General features: G+C 36.9%; 1 protein-coding gene across 1 annotated transcript in view; it reads left to right on the top strand.

The window, feature by feature from the left end:
• Positions 1-21220, top strand: part of GDA (guanine deaminase) — a 92456-nt gene extending 71236 nt beyond the window's left edge. The window contains exons 9-14 of the mRNA XM_066257091.1: positions 598-695; positions 3069-3136; positions 11071-11217; positions 14793-14923; positions 16344-16371; positions 17228-21220. Coding sequence (XP_066113188.1) covers positions 598-695; positions 3069-3136; positions 11071-11217; positions 14793-14923; positions 16344-16371; positions 17228-17298 — 543 coding nt within the window. The 3' untranslated portion in view covers positions 17299-21220. The remainder of the gene's footprint in view (positions 1-597; positions 696-3068; positions 3137-11070; positions 11218-14792; positions 14924-16343; positions 16372-17227) is intronic.
• The last annotated feature ends 588 nt before the right edge of the window (positions 21221-21808 follow it).

Below are 21808 nucleotides of genomic sequence, written 5' to 3'. Positions count from 1 at the left end.
TTTCATAAAAGTGTAAATATAGGTGATGAAATAACTAAAGTATATTTGGTTATTTGTCAAGACCATTGGTGTCTGTATTTAATTAGGGCAGAGGTAAAGAACAGCTCTTTCCAGGACCACTCACAGAGTTTCTGTGCACTGAAAAAGAAACACTTATTTCCAGAAAGTTCTGATTAGAATAGGAACAAGCACAGCCTCATCAGATGCCCACTAGTTTTAGAAAAGAAAGTAACTTGTTTATTTTCTAAAATGGAGATCTAGAAATTAATTGCATGTCTTAAAACTGGAGGGATGACCTAACTCAACCTCCCCTTATTTTATAGATTGAAAAAAGGAAAAAGATAAGATCTACAAATTATGCTGAAACTTGTAATCCAGTGATTTTACAGGCATTTTTGAGATGTGACTTGTACAAAGAGATTTTTATACAGACAGGTAACAGAAATGTTCGTGTGAAGATGCTAACAGACACCTTTATGTGCATACTAACTGGTACAGGCGTCACAGTTTCTATCTGTACCTACAATGTGTTGTGAGTAAGGACTAACGTACACATTTTTAAGTGGTAAACTCCACATAGGCCACTCTTCTCTCCAGACAGTGTTAGCACATGGCTGCTACCTTTCCGCAGAGGAACTGGATGTACTAAGGGAACGAGGAACATCGATCTCACATTGTCCCAACTCTAACTTATCGTAAGTAGGCAATAATTGATTGATAGATTATGCATGATTGGGTTGCAAAATAGAAGGCGTTGTTTTCTCATTCATTCCTCCAGTATCTCTCTTCTATAGTTGTGTTTGACTGGGACAGGAATCAGACAGGTAGATGCATACGTTTGCTGTAGTGGGGAGAAAGAGAGCACCTGACAAGATCTTCTTTGCAAAGTACTCATTGGAAGAGCACCACATCTCAAAATTGCTGAGTTTGCACAAAACAGGAAATTGGAAATACATCAGAAGGAGTTCAAAACCAATAGCATCAGAACTTACAGCAATTACTGAAAGGGCCCACATGCCAACCAGGTGTTCCAGTGAGAGGGTGCTGACTTCCCATTACTTTGTGCTGTGCAAACTACTAGGAACATTCAAACTAGTAGAAATGATGCTGTGCTGCTGGAAGCCAACACCCTGCAGACGGTATATGTCACCCATTGGATCTGACAGGATGCCAGTTCACCTGGGAGGAATCTTGCCCTACTATAGTTTACCAGAATGAAAAAGATTTATTTAGAACTTTTTGAAAGGTTCTTAACATTTTGAAAGGTTATATATATATACACAAGTGAATCAGACGAAAGTTATGGCTTGTGTCTTCAGAAAAAAGCCCGGAGGTATAGAAATGCCGTATCAGGGAATTCCTCATATCAGGGAATTCCTAGACCCCGTGATGCTAGCCCAGGGGTGTGAGGTAGGAATTCCTGCTCCAGGATTAGATACAGAGAGGAGCTCTCATTGCTGGTGTTGGTAGACTCAGAACAGAGCTGCTTCCTCTTAGAGGCAAGTTGGGGTGGGTCATTCATATAGCCATTCAATACATTTATTCAGCTTCTACTATATTTTATTTTTGTCTAGGGTTATTTTGTGTTCTCTTGTTTTGAGTTCTTACAGAACCAGACCATGAGACAAGGATTCATTATACAAGTAGCTTATTGGGGAGGCAATCTCAGAAAATACTTTTCATGGGAATAGACAGAGAAGGGAAAGAACTCAGTAAGGAGCACATCATTAACCAAGTTACCAGCATGGGCTCCTAGAGCTTAATTCTTCTGGAAAACTCAGGAAGCCAGGGTACAAAGCAGACCTCCAAGTCATTCTGCCCAAGGGGTGAGAGAACTGGTTTGGTTATACCTATACACCCATCAGTTATTGTTGGGGGATTGCTGGGTGGAGTAAAGAGGCATTGATTCCCTGGAGCTTCTGACCACCCTCCAAACCAGAGAAGAACAGGTTCTAGCTGCTGAAGGGAGCCCTTGGCAAAGAGTTGGAGGAGCTGACAGTTAGAAGTCTAGAGACTCTGTGAGTGAACAAGTTATATGTCAGTGGCAGTACAGGAAGGGTACAAGAGGCACAGCAATTTATTTCTGAGTGTTCTGAGAGGTTCCAGAGGCTTCGAGTTTCAGACATAGCATAGTAACACATGACAGGGACTCCTGCCTCTGTACAGCTTAGTGACCGTAATTGTGGTCAAGCGGCCAGATAGCGGAAGGGTTTAACATCCCTCTGTTAGTTACACATCTAAATTAACGCATGATCCAAATTTGGGTTTGAAGTTAAATTTCTTTATGGATACATTTTCTGTTAAATGGTCACTAGTCACTGCTGTTCTTTCTTTAACACTTTGAAAGATTTATTGCGGGTACATTGGGGCTTTGAAAATTATAGTTATGTGCATATTTGAGCAGACCGTGTTGACCTTTGTATCTTCTCAGACTTCTGAGGATTGCTTCAATTTTCCTTTGTTTCTTTAGAAAAATGGTATATCTGTAAGCTCGGGGTCACAAGGTCCAGCGTTCAGTGCAGGAACCATCTTTTTTAGTTTGTGCTGTGCTCAGGGCCACATTTGAACTTTCAGGCTCGGACTTACAAGCCTGCATTCCCTTTTCCAGTTATACCCCCCTTTCCTTGACCTTTAAAGTCACTACTCATTCAGGTAAAAAATTATTCCAGACAGAGAGGGAAAGCGATGCTTTATAACTTCCACTAATTAACCTAGAAGGATAGGTTTGTTAGAATAATATTAAAGACCGATAAGACTTTTGGACTAATTGCAAGATGTAATTTCTCCATTTATTTTTCCTTGCAAATGATCCCCTGCTTTCTGTTCTTGCTCTTACTTCTAATCCTCCTAAGATTAAGCTCAGTGCAAGGATTCCAGCTCCTTTATGATCTATTTTTACTCTAGGACGCAGATGGTCTGATTTGATGAATGTGTGTGTGGGGGTCAGCATTAGAGCTGATGTGATGGAGAACACCATTTTCAGTGACATCATCATCACTGTCGTGAGTGTCCCTCTCTTGTTGGACCCACATATGTCTCCTTGTTCTGATCATGTCCTCTCTCTACAGGCTCAGCAGTGGCCTTCTCAATGTGCTGGAAGTCCTGAAACATGAAGTGAAAATAGGGCTGGGTACAGGTTAGTAGTCTATCATTTGGAGCCATGGCGAAGTGGTTGATTAAATACATACCTTTCTAATGTGACTAATCTAATTTCCAGGTTACAGTTTCATGTTTAAAAAAATTAGCTTTATTTTCTAGTAATAATAACTTGAGCTAATAAAATAGTGAGATTGGCCCTGGCCAGATAGATAGCTCAAGTGGTTAGAGCATTGTCCCAAAAAACAGACGTTGCTGGTTTGATCCCTGGTCAAGACATATACAGGAGCAGATCCTGTCTCTCTCTCTCCTTTTCTCTCTCTCTAAAATCAATAAAAAATAAGCATTTAAAATAGTGAGATTGAAAGCAGTAAGGAGATGTATGCAAAGGAAGACGTTTTGATGTCACTAACCTTCTGAAAGCTATTATCTGTATTTCCTCTTCAGAGGCTATAAAGAATGTCCTTCTCAAGTGTTTTAGAGATTCTTTTTAAAAAGTCCTTGATTTTTTTTTGCTCTTGTGTTTTGTCCTTCTGGTAGGCTTTAATAGTTTAGATTTGTATGTTTTTAGTTTTCAGTAAGTGTGCCACCACAAAGACTGTCTCAAAAAGAAATAATTTGACCTTGCCATCATAAGCACAAATTCAATCTATGCTAGCATTGAGGACTCTGAGTTTGTTAAGAACTTATTTTGCTTTTAAGCAGTGTTAACAAATTAAGATTCCATTCCCATGGGCAATCTGGTGTTTACTAGACTGAAGGACATTCTCAGTGGCTGATAAATTAGTGATTGCTTTTTTTCCACGGTACATTTTAATGATTCTTCCCGAGTGTGTCCACTGCTTTGAAAGTGTGTGTTAGACCCAAATGTCTAGGCACATCCACTATAAACCTGTTTTGATTACTGTGTGTAAATGAACTAAAAACAAAAAAGAATGAGTATGGGGCACAAGGACTTATTTCCATTTTTGATGCATCTGTCTTCTTGATATTTAAGAACATCGAGATGTTTGCATGTTGACAATGATGTTTGTCGTTATTTTCTGGAATAACTCAAGTCTCAGTTAACTTTATATCAAGTAATTCTTTGGTAAGGTGCACAATAAGATGAGATTTATTAATATTTTAAAATATTAACATTAAGTACTAACATAAATATTGATATAAATATTAAAATAAAATATTAATGTTTAAAATAAAATATTTAAAAATACATATGCTAATTTAGACATTTCCCCCAATTTTGTATGAATTAAGAAAGTTAAGATTTTTAAAAAATTTTAATTTAAGCCTTGAATGATTGGATATAGTCACAGATGCTAAAGCAGGAAACCAGCTATTTTACCTTAACAGAAAAGCTTTAGTGAATAAGAAACAAAGCTTTTGTTACACAGTACAATTAATAAAAATTTCTCAGGTATGCAAAATAAGGTAGGTTTGCTTTTAATTAGGTAAGGCTCTAACTGTCCTTTATTAGCTGTGAGACATTGAACAAACTAATTTTCTAAGGCTTCATTTCCTAATTTCTATAACAATAACAACCACAATCATAACAATATCTATCTTATGAGCTTGTTTTGAGGCTTATATGAAAGAAAAATCCATGTAAAGTGGTCAGCACATATCTGATACATTGTAGCAGTCACTAAAGTTTCACTTAAAAAGGAAAGAGCAATATTGGTATATTGGCCATATGTTTGAGTAATATGAGGTATTTGCTTAAGTTGGAAAATGCATTTTACATAGTCCAGGCTGTAGTAGCCACCCTATGCTCCACTATTTCCTAAATATGGCCTTTGTGTATGACCTTGCCCTTAATTTGTGACTTTAGTAGATTACCGTATTTCCCCATGTATAAGACGTATTCTTTTTTAAAAGATTGTGGTAAAAAAACTGGATGTGTTTTATACAGTGGTTGTAGGCTTTTTTACTTGCATTTCCCGCTTTTTCACATGTGTTTTGGCAATCATTGTTGAAGACAGTGATTCGTCATCAGACACAGATGAGGACAAGCTAATGGATGGGAGGTTTTTTTAATTTTTAAAAATTTTTTTTTATTTTTCTGAAGCTGGAAACGGGGAGAGACAGTCAGACAGACTCCTGCATGCGCCCGACCGGGATCCACCCGGCACACCCACCAGGGGCGATGCTCTGCCCACCAGGGGGCGATGCTCTGCCCCTCCGGGGTGTCACTCTGCCGCGACCAGAGCCACTCTAGCACCTGGGGCAGAGGCCAAGGAGCCATCCCCAGCGCCCGGGCCATCTTTTGCTCCAATGGAGCCTTGGCTGTGGGAGGGGAAGAGAGAGACAGAGAGGAAGGAGGGGGGTGGGTGGAGAAGCAAATGGGTGCTTCTCCTATGTGCCGTGGCCGGGAATCGAATCCGGGTCCCCCGCACGCCAGGCTGACGCTCTACCGCTGAGCCAACCGGCCAGGGCCTGGATGGGAGTTTTGACAATGATGAGAAGTTGTATGAATTTTATGATAAATAAAACTTGAGTTCAATAACTTTATGTAATACATTTTTTTTTCAAATTTTGGGCCTCAAAATTAAGGTGCATCTTATACATGGAGAAATACGGTATTTAACCTGATATCATGGACAGAGAGCAGATCCAAGAGTAGTTCACTCAGCATATCTTTACCAAGTATTTGCAGGTCTGGACTTGCTCAAGTATAAGAGGAAACCCACATGAAACTTAATGAAAATATTGCAAAACAAGAGACAGCAGTATTAATAAGAATAAAAAATGAGCATATATCTGCAAACAATTTACTTCAGAATCCAGAAGACAACTACCATCGTCTTTGGAGTAAAGAAGCCACGCCACTGTGAAAGACCACAAGTTGTGATGAAAACTGAAAATTTTAAAATAAAAGAAGAAAACTGAAAAAAATAAAAGAAATAAGAAGCATGCAGACTCTCATACACAGCTGGAGGGAGAGTAAATGCACAACCACTTCGGAAACCTCTTTGGCAGTTTCTTATAAAGTTAAATATAAATCTATATATGACCGAGGAATTCCATTTTGGAATTCACCCAAAAGATATTAACATATGTTTGCAAAAAGAGTTGTACAACAATGGTTATATCAGCTTTACTCATAACACTCCCCCCAAAGTTTCTGCTCCAACTTAAGGCAAAACCTAAAATATGCTGAGTTGTGTTCTGCATTCCCTCTCTCTCCTAATATCTCAATAAATTACTTCTTTTGGCCACTGATCAGCACACAGATATTCTCTAGTATCTTCTGATCTTCTAAGCAATAAAATGAAAAAAAAACCCCACCTCTTTTAATTAGAAAATCTCCCCCCCCCCCACCGTTCCTGCTCCACCTCTCTACTCCTCTCCAAAGCAAAACTTCAAAGAGCGGGGACCCACATGACTACCATTTTCTAGGCACTCTCCCATTCCTACACCCACTTCAGGCTGGCTTCTTGACCCACCCTCCATGATAATGATCCTGGCCCTTTGACCCTATTACTGCTGTGATCTCTTGCTGCCAACTCTAAAGGACATCATTCTGTACTTATTATACTGGATTTCTGAGCAATATTTACCATAGTTGACTATCTTCTTTGTTTGAACAATCGTATATTGGATTCACTGAAACCGCACTGTTTTTGCTTCCCTTTTTCTTCTCTTGCTAGTCCTTCTTTGTTTTTTCTGAAGGCTGTTTCTTCTCTCCCTGGCCATTCAAAAGCTTAACTCAAGGCTCAGTCCTAAGCTCTCTCCTGTTTTGCCATTATGCTTTCTTCTTAAAAGACTTCATTCACAACCACGGCTTTACATAATTACATGTATGTGGATGACTCAGATTTCTATATCCATTTCAGATTTCTCTTTTATCTCTAAACCTATATTTCTTTCTTTCTTTCTTTCTTTCTTTCTTTCTTTCTTTCTTTCTTTCTTTCTTTCTTTCTTTCTTTCTTTCTTTCTTTCTTGTGACAGAGACAGAAAGAGAGACAAAGAGAGGGACAGATAGGGACAGACAGACAAAAAGAGGGAGAGATGAGAAGCATCAAGTCTTTGCTGTGGCATCTTAGTTGTTCATTGATTGCTTTCTTATATGTGCCTTGACCTGGGGGAAGGGGGTACAGCAGTCTTAGTGACCCCTTGCTTAAGCCAGCAACCTTGGGTTCAAGCTGATGAGCTATGCTCAAACCAGATGAGCCTGCGCTCAAGCCGGCGACCTTGGGGTTTCAAACTTTGGTCCTCTGCATCTCAGTCTGACGCTCCATCTACTGCACCACCACCCGATCCTGTATTTTCAATTGCTTAGTTTCTCCTTCTTCTTGTACCCCTCCTCATAGATCCTCCAAAGTTCATTATATTATATCCAAAACACATTTAACCTTAGTTTCTTTAAATGGCTTTTTTTTTCAGAGAGTTCATTTTCTTAAAGTAGAAATTTGATTATTGTTTTTGAGATCTTCTTCTCCCTCATTGCTCCCATGCCTAAGCCAGTACAATGTCCAACCTCATGACTCCTTTATATCTCCTGAATCTATACTCTTCTTCCATATCAGCCCCCCACCCCATGCAAGCTGCCTTTGTTTTGTGCCTGAACTCTTACACTAGCTTCCTAATCTGCTTCATATTTATCTGGGCCCTTCTAATCCAGTCTTCTCTTTGCAAAAGAATCACAATAAAAATCTGACCATTTTACCCCCTTCTTGAGTGAGATTTTGAACATGCAAACCTCATTACAAGGTGACAGACTCTGCACAGTTTTGCACCCATCCATCGCCAGCCTCATCTCCCATCACTCTCCCTCTCTACACAGGCTACCTTTAAATTCCCTCTATGAATCACGCTCCCTTCTACCACAACACCTTTGTGCATTCTGTTCCTCTGCCTGGGATATCCTTTATACCTCTTTTTACTTGGCTGAGTTCTTCTCATTTCTGTCTTAGTTTAAGTGCCATTGCCTTGAAGAGCTCTCCTCTGACCATCTTGTCTAAATGGACTTTCCACTGCCACCTTCCCTATCACTAATTGAACACAATTTATAGTGAATATTTCTTTGTTTATATGTCTATTTTTCTTTTCCACTATCTGATTAGCTGATATGGAGCCTATAAGTTCTATTTATGACAGCTTAAATAAGTCAAGCAAATAGAAGGTGCTCAGTAAATGACTGTCAATAAATGAATGAACGTATAAGAAGTGAACACAAACATATAAAATCATTTCCTCTTATTTTTTTCATTGCCCTCCAGCCCAAAGTTTTACTTTGGTGTGCTTTGTGTAGAATCTTCTTGTAGTTTGTGTGTCCTTATGGTGACTATGGTAAGCAAATAATAGTGCCATTCTTTATCAGGATGGTAGAGGGGCATGGGGTTGGGAATAAATTTTCTGAGAAAATGCATCCATTTTTCTCCACCAATTTCCCCATGTAGTTCCTATTCTTTAGTCTTTATTCCTCAACATTTATATTACTTAATTGGATTTTTTCATCAACTGTTAAGATAGGTGATGTTAGTTTTACATTCTGAGAAAATTGAGGTTCACAGGTACTAAATAACCGACCAAAGGTCAACAAAGCAAAAAAGTTCCAGACCCACAGTGTAAGACTAGGTCAGTAAAATGTGATGTTCATCATCTCTCTTTTAACCCCGTGGCAATGTCTTTTGTTATATGATAAAGTAGAGATTCTGCCTGCACTGATGTGTTTCAGAGGGAAGAGAAGCCACTGAGTTTTCCCAGCAGGGCAGGAATCAGGACGTTACTATCACAGTGGAAATCCCTGGAAGAAAAGCATGACTGAATACCATGGTTTATGTAGTCCAGGGTTTATTCTTTGATCTTCACAGTATTGTTCTTTGCTGGAACTTTATTAAAATAACAACCAAAGGAGTATAAAATGATTAAATCATCTTAAAAGGTAACAGCATAATAAGACAGCTCTCAAAATTTTCTCAATAAATTGCATAGCATTATTTCCTAATCTAGCCTTTTTCTCTCTATATGGATAATTTTGATGAGAAATTGAGGAAAATATGACTTTTCATAACATTTTACAAAACCTATTTTTATAACTGTATTTAAATTTTTCATGTTCATACAATTCTAATGGCATTGCTTTTGTTTTTGTTTCCTTTCAGTCTTTAGCCACATATTTTGAAATATATATTTAGTCTTTAAATGTTTTCGTACCATACAGTGATAGCATTTTCATTTAACATTTTCTTTGTTCTAGCTACAAAGGAAAAGCAGTACACAAAGTATTTCAGAGCTTAATGAGCATTATTCCCAAATCTTTTTTTTTTCTTAGTTTGATGTTATGGTAAAATGAAGATTTAATACATGGCTACTAAAATGGACTAATAACTTAAGTAGTTATAATAAAACTTGTCAAGGAAATTGATCATCAGGTAATACTGTTCTGGTTAAAGAAAAAAATTATACAAGTTTAAGGGCATGGAATACAGTTGCACATAAAACTAAACTGAAATCTAGGGTTATTACTTAATAGGTGATTACTTTTGCAGTATAAGTAGGTATTAAGAACTATAGATGTCTACTTTGACAGTAAGAACCCTTAAAATAGAAAGTGTATTTTTTTACCTGTACTTTTCCTCTAATAAAACATGTTAACTTACTTGACTTATTTATACAAATTCATTTAATAACTTTTATATTTGCTTTTGTCAAAGGTAATATTTCAATTTAAATATGAGGAACTTAGTTTTTTATTTTTAATTTTTTTTTGGAACTTAGTTTTTTAAATCACTAAAAATCTCATTCCTCATCTAATGATGCATACAAATAAGTAAACCTGTCTATATCAGCATTGCTCCTTTTTTTAAATGAATTTTCAATAATATATCAATTTATTCTAAAAGCTCTGCCTCTAAAATTATCATAAAGGTGTGCCCTTTTAATTTCCAAAGCTCTCATCTGAATTAAAGTAAAGGTATGACAAGTATTTAGAGCATAGACTGTGAACTTACTTTAAATCTCATATTATGTTATTTAAATAATCTTTATAATGAGGCAGGCCTATTTGATAAACTTCTGTGGGAATTTAGGGACTATTCAGAGATAGGAATTTCTTCTCTTAACTTCATTAACCATTCAGCCATTGTACTAGGTTGAAATGTGCACCTTCCCATCTCTACACCCTTCCAAAAAGATATGTACCTAGAACATGTAAACACAACCTTGTTTGGAATAAAGGTCTTTGCAAATGTAATTAAAGTACAGATATCAAGATGAAATTATTCTGAATTTGTATGGTCGCTAAATCCAATGATGAATGTCTTATAAGAGATAGAAAATGTGGACACTTAAAGACATGGAGAAGAAAGCCATTTGAAGATGGAGGTAGGTATTGGAGGCATAAGCCAAGGAGGTCCAAAAGCCACCAGAAACTGGAAGATTCTTCCCTAGAGCCTTTATGGGGATCATGGCCCTGGGAGCACTCTAATTTAAGACTTGTGCTCTCCAAAGCTAGGAGAGAATCTATTTCTACTATGTTATGCCACCAAAAGTGTGGTAATTTGTTGAGGCAGTCCTAGAAAACTAAGACAGCTATATATTTGATACTAATTGCAGGTGTTTGAACTCCTTTACAATTAGTCAATGTCTATTCCGTGTTTATAGATACAATCTTTTCTTTGACGTATATTAAAGACTGAATATTTTTCACTAAAACACACAAAAATTAAGAAGTACAAATTGGTAGTTACAAAACAGTCACAGGGCTGTAAAGTACAGCATAAGGAATATATTCAATAATAGTGTAATAACTATGTATGGTGCCAGGTGGGTCCTTGAAATATAGGGGGATCACTTTGTAAAGTATATTATTGTCCAATCACTAGGCTGTACACTTCAAACCAATGCAAAATAACACTAAATGTAAACTCTAATTAAAAAAATAAATAAAAAATTAAAAACTAATCGTATGTACTTAATATTTCATTTATCTCATAAGGTTACTGTTTGGCTTTATTTTATCTACCATAGATGTGGCTGGAGGTTATTCAACTTCCATGCTTGATGCAATCAGAAGAGCAGTGATGGTTTCCAATGTCCTTTCAATTAATAAGATAAATGCGCAAAGCCTCACCCTCAAAGAAGTATTCAGACTAGCCACTCTTGGAGGCAGCCAAGGTAATAACCACTTTTTTTTCTCTAACAATATACAACCTTGGATGCACTATAAAGGTACATGATGGTGATATCAGCAGACCTCCAATATTTATGACTGTTGCATCTCACATAGCATACCCAAAACTTAGCAAGTCAAATACATGTTCAAGCATTTGGTGGAGGTATAATTCTTTCAGCAAGCTCCTTGTCTTTGGCAGAAGAGATGTTTAACACACAGTTACCATATTAACTGTTTTAATGGATATTTGCACTGATTACATACATATAAGTTCTTTAAAATAATTTTTTTCTATTGAGTCAAATAACACTATTGGCCTGAGTAAAGATGATGATAATAATACTAATAGTAAAAATAGTAGCAAAGAACTCTTACCATGTGATAGACACTATGCAACATGCTTTATGTATGTTGTTATTTACCTCACAACCACTGTTATTAATTCTATTTTTATCAAGGAGGTACCTGCTGGAAGCTCACACAGCTGTCAAGCTATAGTACTATGATTTAAACCAAAAATCTGATGTCAAAGTGTAGGTTCTTACCCTTCCACTGTGATATTTTCCTTTAAAAGTTCCAGTTTAGAGTATGCATTTTGTTTATTTAATTAAGTACAGTAATTAGTCAAGCCTCTTTAAGTGGAAGAAGATGTCAAAATATAGTTGGTTGATATGCAAATGTCATTCATCAGCTTTTCCAAGTTCTTATATGTAACTATTTTTATGGAAAAAATAGAAATTGGTAATTGTGTTCTTCCAGTCACTTTAGTATTATGGTGTAATTTAGATAGTAAACTGAAACCTTAGGTAGCTAGTGAGAAATAAAGACACAGATATCAAAATAGATATATGTAGATTTATGATAGATACCTTGGATCTTAAAAAATGGAGGATGATGGAGACCAAGAGTATCCTGGGAAGAGAAACTCCCTGGCTCTTCTTTAAATGTTTTAGGCCAGGGGTTGGGAACCTATGGCTCATGAGCCAGATGTGGCTCTTGATGGCTGCATCTGGCTCGCAGACAAATCTTTAATAAAAAAAAAAATAACATTAAAAATATAAAACATTCTCATGTATTACAATCCATTTATTTCCTACCGCTCATGTTCATGGTTGTGAGTGGCTGGAGCCAATCACAGCTGTCCTCCGGACAACACCAAATTTTTATTGGATAATGTGTAATGTACACGGGTTGTTGTATGGCTCTCACGGAATTACATTTTAAAATATGTGGTGTTCATGGCTCTCTCAGCCAAAAAGGTTCCAGACCCCTGTTCTAGGCTATGGTGAATGCCTTAAAAAATCTTTCAAGGAAAACAAGTAGAAGTCATGCTGTTTGTATATCCAAGTCTCAGGGTTTCATGTGAAGTTCTGTGTTTTAAGTCACCGTTCTTTTAAAGTGTGATGCTCCCCACTCTGACCATCACTGTGTTTTTGCATCTGAGTTTCAGCAGCTGGCCAACCATCTTATTTTCGTGGTGCAAACAAGTTGTATTTAAATAGTGCTTTTTTTTTTTTTTATTCTAGGCTCTCTGTGAATTGTTTCATCAGGATTCTGTGGCTGATCAAGACGGCATCAAGTGCCTACCAAATCATTTATACCTTGTATAGCTTTCAAATCTATTTTCTGAGCTGCTTCACTCACTGTTATAGAATCTCTTCCCCTTAACTTTTGTCTCTACAAGAGTCTGAGTGAAATGAGATTAATCCCTATTTAAAGTGTGGAATTTTCCCAGCTTGCCATGACCTGTATATCCAAGATGTGCATAAATCATATTCACAGAGCCAACATTTGCTTCAAAGGCAGCAAAACTGCATTTCCTGAAATGCATTGGAGTTGCTTACCAGCTCATCTGGGCCTTACTGCAATAATTTGAATTTAGATCAGTTTACAAGTTCACCAAAAGCAACTGTGTCTTTTTTGGTTGGTTTATGCCTATCCTCTCCAGGTTTTAACAAATAGCTCAGTTAGTTTATATGTATTATCAAACTCTGGCAAATGAACCTGTTTATTTGGCCTATTAAACATACAACAATTTTATGTTGAATACAGTCATCAAAAGTTTGTATTTGTCATTTTTTTTTTGTAAAGGGCAAAAAGGAGGATAGAATTTCCAGTGATTTTTTTATTACATTCAGTCCTTCCTCAGACTCTTAGTAGAAGTCACCTAACTGCTTTTAACATTTCTAATTATTTTTGCACCCCTGTAAGACTTTTTTAACTAAAAAAATCTTTCTTTCCTGAGAATAAAAGAATGCATTTTAAATAATCTTATAAAAATAAGTAGGATTTCTAAGTCAGTGAGTAGAGCATTGCCAAATGACTTCTGGATATTCATACATAGAAATATAATGTATTAAATACTGTCTAATAGGAATATGCCATCCAATATTTTCAGTGGACCACACCTTGACAGTGATAGAACATAATAAACACATGTAAAAATGGAAACAAGTAACGCTGCACTCCAGTTGACCCTCCTTTTATGTGTGTTTCCACTTGGTACCTCAGTGTACAGGGGTCTCCAAACTTTTTACAAAGGGGGCCAATTCACTGTCCCTCAGACCATTGGAGGGCTGCCAAATACAGTGGTCCTCTCACTGACCACCAATGAAAGAGGTGCCCCTTCCAGAAGTGCAGTGGGGGCTGGATAAATGGCCTCAGGGGGCCGCATTGTGGCCCGCTGGCCGTAGTTTGGGGACGCCTGGACAGGTTTTACTAAACTCAAGATTCAACACCTTCACTGACCAAAAAAGTCAACTACCCCTATCTTCTGAAACTAAATCATATCAATGAAAAAAATTGTTCTTCTTCGGCATCTAATACTCATGGAACACAAATTCTAGCTATGAGATAGATTAAATTGATAGACATTGTTGACCTAGGACCTATTTTAGAAAACCATTCTTCTCTGGCAACCAAAAATCTTTAACGTTGCAAAGATATTGGTCTGCTTTCAAAGGGATTGGGACTCTTAAGTTATGAGCATCTATTTTCTTTTAAAAGTTATTGTTTTTTCTATTCCATAGATTTAAACTAAGGAACTTATGATGGTTATGCCCTATATTGGCAAGTGCGCAAAAGGATAATTATTTTTTATTTATTTGAGGTTGATTTAACTGCCACAAAAATAAATCTTGTCAACTATCCCATAGGGGGGAAATAAACAAGAAAGGCAAGGAAAAGAGTTGTAGTGTTGGGGCAAAAAGACTAAGAGGGAAATCAAAGAAAGATATCTTGTCCATTGCCATATTTCTTGGAGGGATAAATGAAAGTCATAGACCACTGGACTGTGAAGAGCACTGATAGAGTTGAAATAGAGAGATGCCATCAGAATTATGATCACAGTGATGAAGTGAACTATTCTTTATTCTCAGATTTTGCTTTCCCTGTGCTTACTTTGCTTTCTGTAAGTCGAAGTCTTGTGACCTATTGGGATGAAGGAGTTTTTCCATTTCACCTTTAAGATACTAATTTTTTTCTAGTGACATGTTGGCAGACACTGTCCTTACAAACTGGGACATTGGCATGGTCTGGTGGTTTGAAATACTGACTGTTAATTTATTATACCCTGTAGCTCTGGGACTGGACACAGAGATTGGAAACTTTGAAGTGGGCAAGGATTTCGATGCCCTCTTGATCAACCCCAAAGCATCTGACTCTCCCATTGACCTGTTTTATGGGGACTTCGTTGGTAATATTTCTGAAGTAAGTAAAAGAAAAGAAAATTTAATCAAAAAGCATCTACTTCATGAAGTAATCATAATAGTTTTCCTGTAGAAAACAAAAGAGAAACAAACATTTTAATAGAAAGCAGGAGAATCTTAAAAGGGAAGCTAGATTTTTAAGTTATATTTTCATGACAATAATGTTAGCAATAACAATACTAACAGAATATTTTCATTTTGAATATATTTGTATATTTAAATGTCTTTGGCTATAAGAAGCCATAATATAGCATAATATAGCCACTTGTTAGGGGCTATGTGATACGGCAGTAAGTACTTTCATACATAATTTTTGTTTCATCTTCAGAATAATTCTTATGAGAGATAGGTTCTGTTGATATTGCTATGTAATTTGTGGGGCAGTGAAATTTAAAGGAGGTTAAATGATTTACCTAAGGACTCATGGCTAATAATTAGTAGACAGAGCTGAGATTCAAGACCAGGGCTCTGACTCATTTTCTTAAGAAAATGAGTTTTATTACTCTGTTTCTCTTATTATAAAATGTATCCCTATATATAAAATAAATTGGTTCTTCTTACTTTAATAACAATTTGTTGCCTGACCAGGCGGTAGTGCAGTGGATAGAGCATCGGACTGGGATGCCAAGGACCCAAGCTTGAGACCCCGAGGTCACCAGCTTGAGCGCGGGCTCATCTGGTTTGAGCAAAAGCTCACCAGCTTGGACCCAAGGTTGCTGGCTCGAGCAAGGGGTTACTCAGTCTGCTGAAGGCCCGCAGTCAAGGCACATATGTGAAAGCAATCAATGTATTGATACAACTAAGGTGTCGCAATGCGCAACAAAAAACTAATGATTGATGCTTCTCATCTCTCTGTTTCTGTCTGTCCCTGTCTGATTCTCTCTCTGTAAATAAATAAATAAATAATAACAATTTGTTATAAGACATTGAGTTTTTCTTAAAAAATTAATTACCCTTTATAATTTGATTCACTTATGAAATTATGTAAGCAGAATGTATTAAGGTTTTTTGGAAAAAGGATTTTGGATTATTTGTTATTTTCATGTTATTTATTCTTTTACTTTTTAATTATAATAGATTTCTGTGAATAAGGCTTAGTATTATTCATCCAGTCATTTTTCTTATCTTATATACCTCTTAAAATTTTGCATTATTTTATTATACTAATTTATTGAATGTATGTAACACTTTTCTTCCAAAGATTTCAAGGTTATGTACCAAGAACTTTCAGGCAATAGATAAACGTTTGTTAATAACCAGTTTTTAGTAAAGCAACAGACTATTTCTTTTTATTAATAAAAGGAGATTTTATAATTGAGAAATGAATTTATATTTCTGGGTTTTACCAGTGAACTATTGGCTGTGAATTTACTTTCTAAATGCACAAAATAATTCTTTCTTCTTATTATTTTTCATTTTAGGCTATTATCCAGAAGTTTCTCTATCTAGGTAGGTAGAAATATGTCTCTATGCTAAATAAAATCTTTGTCCTTTTCTTGGGTGTGGCTCTCTGCATTTATGATACTATCTGTTAAACCCTATGTGTGACCATTCGGTTTAATTTTTCTAAATATTCCTCAGCATGGAGCCCATCTATGGCTCAACATTTAAAGACATGATTTGAAATTTGCATGTTCCTCTAAATGTACAATCATAAATTCTAAACTGAGGACTGGTGGGCCAGGAGTAAGATCATCACGACTCTGCCTCTTATACTCATTCTCTGCCCCAAGGTGCCCTACTGCATTGATTTAGGATAAGAATGAGGGGGAGTCCTGTCACATGCTTTTTCCTGCATTCACATTCCATTGTACTCACCGAGAGAGAGAAGTAAATAGTAAGGATTCTACTCTGCTTCCCACTTCACTGAGTGAGCTCTGTGTCTTGAGTGAATTTGAGATGGGAAAGACACACGTTGTATTTCTCGTGGAGCTCATTTCTTGTAGGGCCTTCATTTCACCATGCTGATTGTGATTCTGGGATGTAAAGATAAGTATTTCCTGTACATTTGGGGCTGGAAAAGCAAACTACTCACTTCAGCTGAAAGGACAGCGATGGAGGTCAATTCTACTTCATGTGATTTCTGCCTGAGGTGCAGAATTCAGACCCCACTCCTCAAATCAGATGCAACATCGTCTATTGGTCATGTCTCCCTGTCTGTATTTGAAATAATCTGAGGGAAAAAAAGGCAGCTTTTTGTATGTTCTGTCCTATGAGTTGTTTTGCTTTTAAATCTCTTTCAGTAGCAATGAAAACACTTATTGACAGAATTGAATTTTATAAATGATTCTTTTTTTTTTTCCAGGGGATGACCGAAATATTGAGGAGGTTTATGTGGGCGGAAAGCAGGTGGTTCCCTTTTCAAGCTCAGTCTAAGACCCTCGGCATCTCAGAGTGCTCTTGGATAATGTGGTTCCGTGCCTCCCTTGTGCCCAAGGAGAGTTAGAAAGTCAAATAAAAAAGTACTCTGTTCTTGGGATGACTCTCTTTCTGTGTCTACTTTCAGTGCTCAACAAATAGAAGGAAGTTGCACAAACTCTCAGCTCTCTGGTAGGGAGAATTTGACATTTCTCCCTTTTGAGCTGTTCAGATTTACTTTAAGCTTAAACGTAAGAGAATGTTATTATTAGTGGTGTTCTTATTATGAGATTTAAGTAAAATCTATTTTGCATTTGGAAATGTGGAGAGGAAAGATATCCTTATAAGGTTAGATATTTTGAACTAGTGTGAAAATTGCATACAGAAAATGAACCAGTAAGTATATTTTTACGGGGAGAGAAAAAGTTAGACTATGAACATTGGAAAATCACTTCAGATTGTTTGAAAATTATATACTGAGTTTACTAATTTAAAAAGAGAACTTGTTGAGTTTTAAAATGCATTTCTAGCTTGACTTTGTGTTCTGTAAATTTACATATAATGGAATTTGCATTTTAAAGACTTGTTATTGTTGTGCTTTGCCTTCTTTGGGGATGAATTGTCAGAAATTGTATGCTACGTGTTTTCTTAATATTGTCCTGTGATTCAAAGTGTTTGACAGAAGTTGGGTATTAAAGCTTTAAAGTCTCATAGGGATATAATTTACATAACTACATGGCATAAATAGTGGTATTTTTATGTACTTTAAATTACCTTAATGTATAGCTGTGTGATGCTATTATTGCTTTAGTTTTATTAGAAGAGAAACAAATTCCATATTCCACTGTTGCATAGACTGAAGTCTTCATAAATTGGGGCAAGTGCTGGGTGTTTGCAAGCTGTCAATACTAAGAATAAGGGTTTCATTTCAATGACCTATTCTCCCCATGAACTAGGCCGTAGTTGCTGACAATTTCACATTCAGGTCTATTGGTTAGATTAACAAATGAAGGATAAATCCTATTAAAAATAATATTATGAAAGATCTTTAAACCTGCATATTGAAAGCACTCTAATTTTAATTTTATTCTACTGTCTTTTTAATTCCTAATAATTTTAAGACATTAGAATTTTAGCATAATGGAAAATATATAGACATCTCACTGTAAGTTTACATTATAGGACTTAATCTATACAAGACATTTAGGAACACTAAACAAAGCAGAGTATTTTTATGCCTCCTAACTAATTAGTGTTCTTTCCCTAACCTAGAATTAAAATCAAATTATGGCTATGATAAATCCTTATGAAGTATTGATGTGAATGTTCTTTAAATAGTATATTTTTAAAATTTAATTTCAAATCATATAAACAAACAAGGAAAAGGAGTAGATTTTCTTAATGTTTCATAGCACTCTTACTTAGGGCTTAGGTTTGTCTCATTATTATCTTATAGTTGAGAACTTTATGTTATATGGCTAATTCCATACATGCAAAACGAAGAACAAAATTCTCCCTCTTGTGCTATAATTTTTATTCTCATATAATCATGCTAATTCATCAGTAATTTACCCAGTTTTTTTTTCCCCCTGGTGGAAACACTTTTAGATTTGATTGTGTAAACAATACCTAAAGATAGAACAAGTTTTTGGTCTTTATTTTTTTTGTTTTTCAAATGACTGAGTATTTTTAGGATATCAAGTAACTCAGTTAACCCAACTTCTAGTCTCAGTCGTGGTATTTCCAGAATTCCTAATTCCTGAGCCATGTCAAAGATGGCTGACTTCCTCCCCATCCCTGCAGTGCCAGCACACGTGTTCTCTGCTCTCTCAGTCCACGCTGAAGGAATAGGTTACCTGGTATTTAACACACATGAGTGGGCTTAAGAATTTGGATGAGATGTTCAAGACACACTAACAGGCAGCAGCTGTCCCCAGCCTTTGCAAGATTCTATACTTTAACTTTTCTTATGTATGTACTTTTTGAGGTTGAACATTAGTTTTCATTTAGATTTAGGAATCATATGCAGTGAATATAAAAAGGGTAGCATTGGAAGCAGGAAGAATGGCCATATACAGTACCACCTATCAAATGTTATTTAGCCCTGAGAGTATGTGAAGACCTGACTGTCTTTTCTAATAAAAATAGAATGTGTTGAAATATTTACATGTGCATCACTTAGAACTTCTGTGCTTTATTTCTCCAAGTGCAATGTTCCTGAATATAACATATGCTTTTTGGCAGCACTTTGGGTATTAGCCATACCTGGGCCCAGATGTTCTGCGCTTTGAAATGTTGCCTTTGCCTAGTGTGGGTCATCTTCTTGAATTGTGGTGCGGCAATATTGCAAGCCAATTCTATTTGTTGCTTTGTGTTTTAATATTTTGCTCTCTGACAGGAAAGAATTAAATCTTCTAATGAGCCCCCTCATTTCACCCAGTACTATTCTGCCTCAAGTCTCATGGTATTTTTAATGGGGATACACTTTAACAGGCCAAACGTATTCAATAGGTTTGACAGCTGTACATTAAAAACTATTTTTGCAACCAGAACACTAAAGCAGGTTAATCAGCTAAGATGAATTTAATTTTCAAAAGAGAGTGAAATGTGGGGTGAGGAGAGGTTGTCCTTGTCATCATAAACTGAAACGCAGAGGACTGCTCTCTTAACATTCTCCCAGTTTCTTCTTTGATTCAATTGTCGAAGGTTTGAGAGTTTAAGAGAACATGTTGAAACAAGCTCCCTTCATGCCAAAGGAAGGTCTTTTTAAGTTAATGTTGTGAGCCTCAAACACCATTGACTTTCTGTTTTAGTTTCATGAGAATTCTGCATGGTTAAGAAAGGAGAGCAGTGGCAAAACACTCCTGTTCCGCTTGGCTGATTTTGAAGTGTGCCCTTGAATATCCCTGTTGGCAGCTACAGCCTGAGATGTCAGAGACAAAACAATGGGTGTGAGATCCAGCAACATGTTTTGAATCTTCACTCCTTTTCAAACTCTTCCTGTTCTTAATCTTTTCATCTCACAGCCAGACATGTGGAAGCCTTAAAAGCAAGCTGGAAGGCACGCTGTGTCAGTTCTGCCCTGTGCTCTACACAGAAGAGATCCAGGATCAGGCACACCTGCAGCCTGCTGGACATCTTTTCATTGGTGTCCATTTTTAAAAGCTGAGATGATGCTGGAAACATTTACATGTTTAAAAAGAGTGCTCTGACTTATTGAAAAGTGGATTGAGAAATGTCATGTGCAATGTCTTTTTTTTTTCTTTTTTATTGAATTTGGGCATAATATTTAAATGGCATGGATTATTGTGAATTTTTAAGCTTTTTTAATTAAAAAAAAAATTTTTTCCCTGAAGGCTTATAAGAAACATTTGCAGTTTCTGATTGACCTAGCCAGTTTAGGTATGACTTTGAACCCTCACACATTTGAATACCTCTAAGCGATAAACACAGCAAGAGGAGCACAAATGAACGGACACTATTAGGAAACCCTAGCATTGGTCCTTACGCATGTCTTCACACCCAGGCTCTCCGCTCTGTTTCCCTTTGCCCTGAGTGTGAGAGAGATCAAGCTTTGAGGGGTTAGTTCTCGTCCACATTCAATGAAATGCAAGAATTGAACAGGCCAATGATGAAACTAAATATAAATGCCAAGGCGACTTTTGCAGTCTTTAGGGTTCAATTGACCGAGTACCAGCTGTTATGTGGCAGTAATTTTACTTTTCCATTTTCTACTCAATAGCCTGTCAGAAAGCATTCTTTATTGAAAACCACTTCACGTTGTTGTTAAACTCCTGATCGATGCTCTGAAGAATAAGTATATATATGTATGTATTCATGGGGACATTTTTTCTCAGTATTTGTATGGTTTGCTTATTGTTTATGTGCGGTGTGAGCTCCTCTGTGCTTGAGAAAAAAATAAATTTTTGTGTTGACATTATTTTGTGATGTTGTGAGTTCTATAAATCTGATAAAAGGGGATTAATCTTACAATGTTTTTCTCCTTTTAACATGAATTTTAAAAAACAGGATATAACATTTAGCTGTGGCCCAGCATGTATCTTCCATCCTGTGATAATCACTCTACATAGTTTTTTTTTGTTGTTTGTTTGTTTTTTTCTTTTCTGAAGCTGGAAACAGGGAGAGACAGTCAGACAGACTCCCGCATGCGCCCGACCGGGATCCACCCGGCACGCCCACCAGGGGCAATGCTCTGCCCACCAGGGGGTGATGCTCTGCCCCTCCGGGGCGTCGCTCTGCAGTGACCAGAGCCACTCTAGTGCCTGGGGCAGAGGCCAAGGAGCCATCCCCAGTGCCCGGGCCATCTTTTTGCTCCAATGGAGCCTCGCTGCGGGAGGGGAAGAGAGAGACAGAGAGGAAGGAGGGGGGCGGGGTGGAGAAGCAAATGGGCGCTTCTCCTATGTGCCCTGGCCGGGAATCGAACCCGGGTCCCCTACACGCCAGGCCGATGCTCTACCACTGAGCCAACCGACCAGGGCCCACTCTACATAGTTTTTAAAAATTAAGC

This window comes from Saccopteryx bilineata, chromosome 2 (genome assembly GCF_036850765.1).
Source record: "Saccopteryx bilineata isolate mSacBil1 chromosome 2, mSacBil1_pri_phased_curated, whole genome shotgun sequence".
Lineage (NCBI taxonomy): Eukaryota > Metazoa > Chordata > Mammalia > Chiroptera > Emballonuridae > Saccopteryx > Saccopteryx bilineata.
Note: the sequence above shows the minus strand (reverse complement) of the source record. Positions and strands in the feature narration are given on the sequence as shown.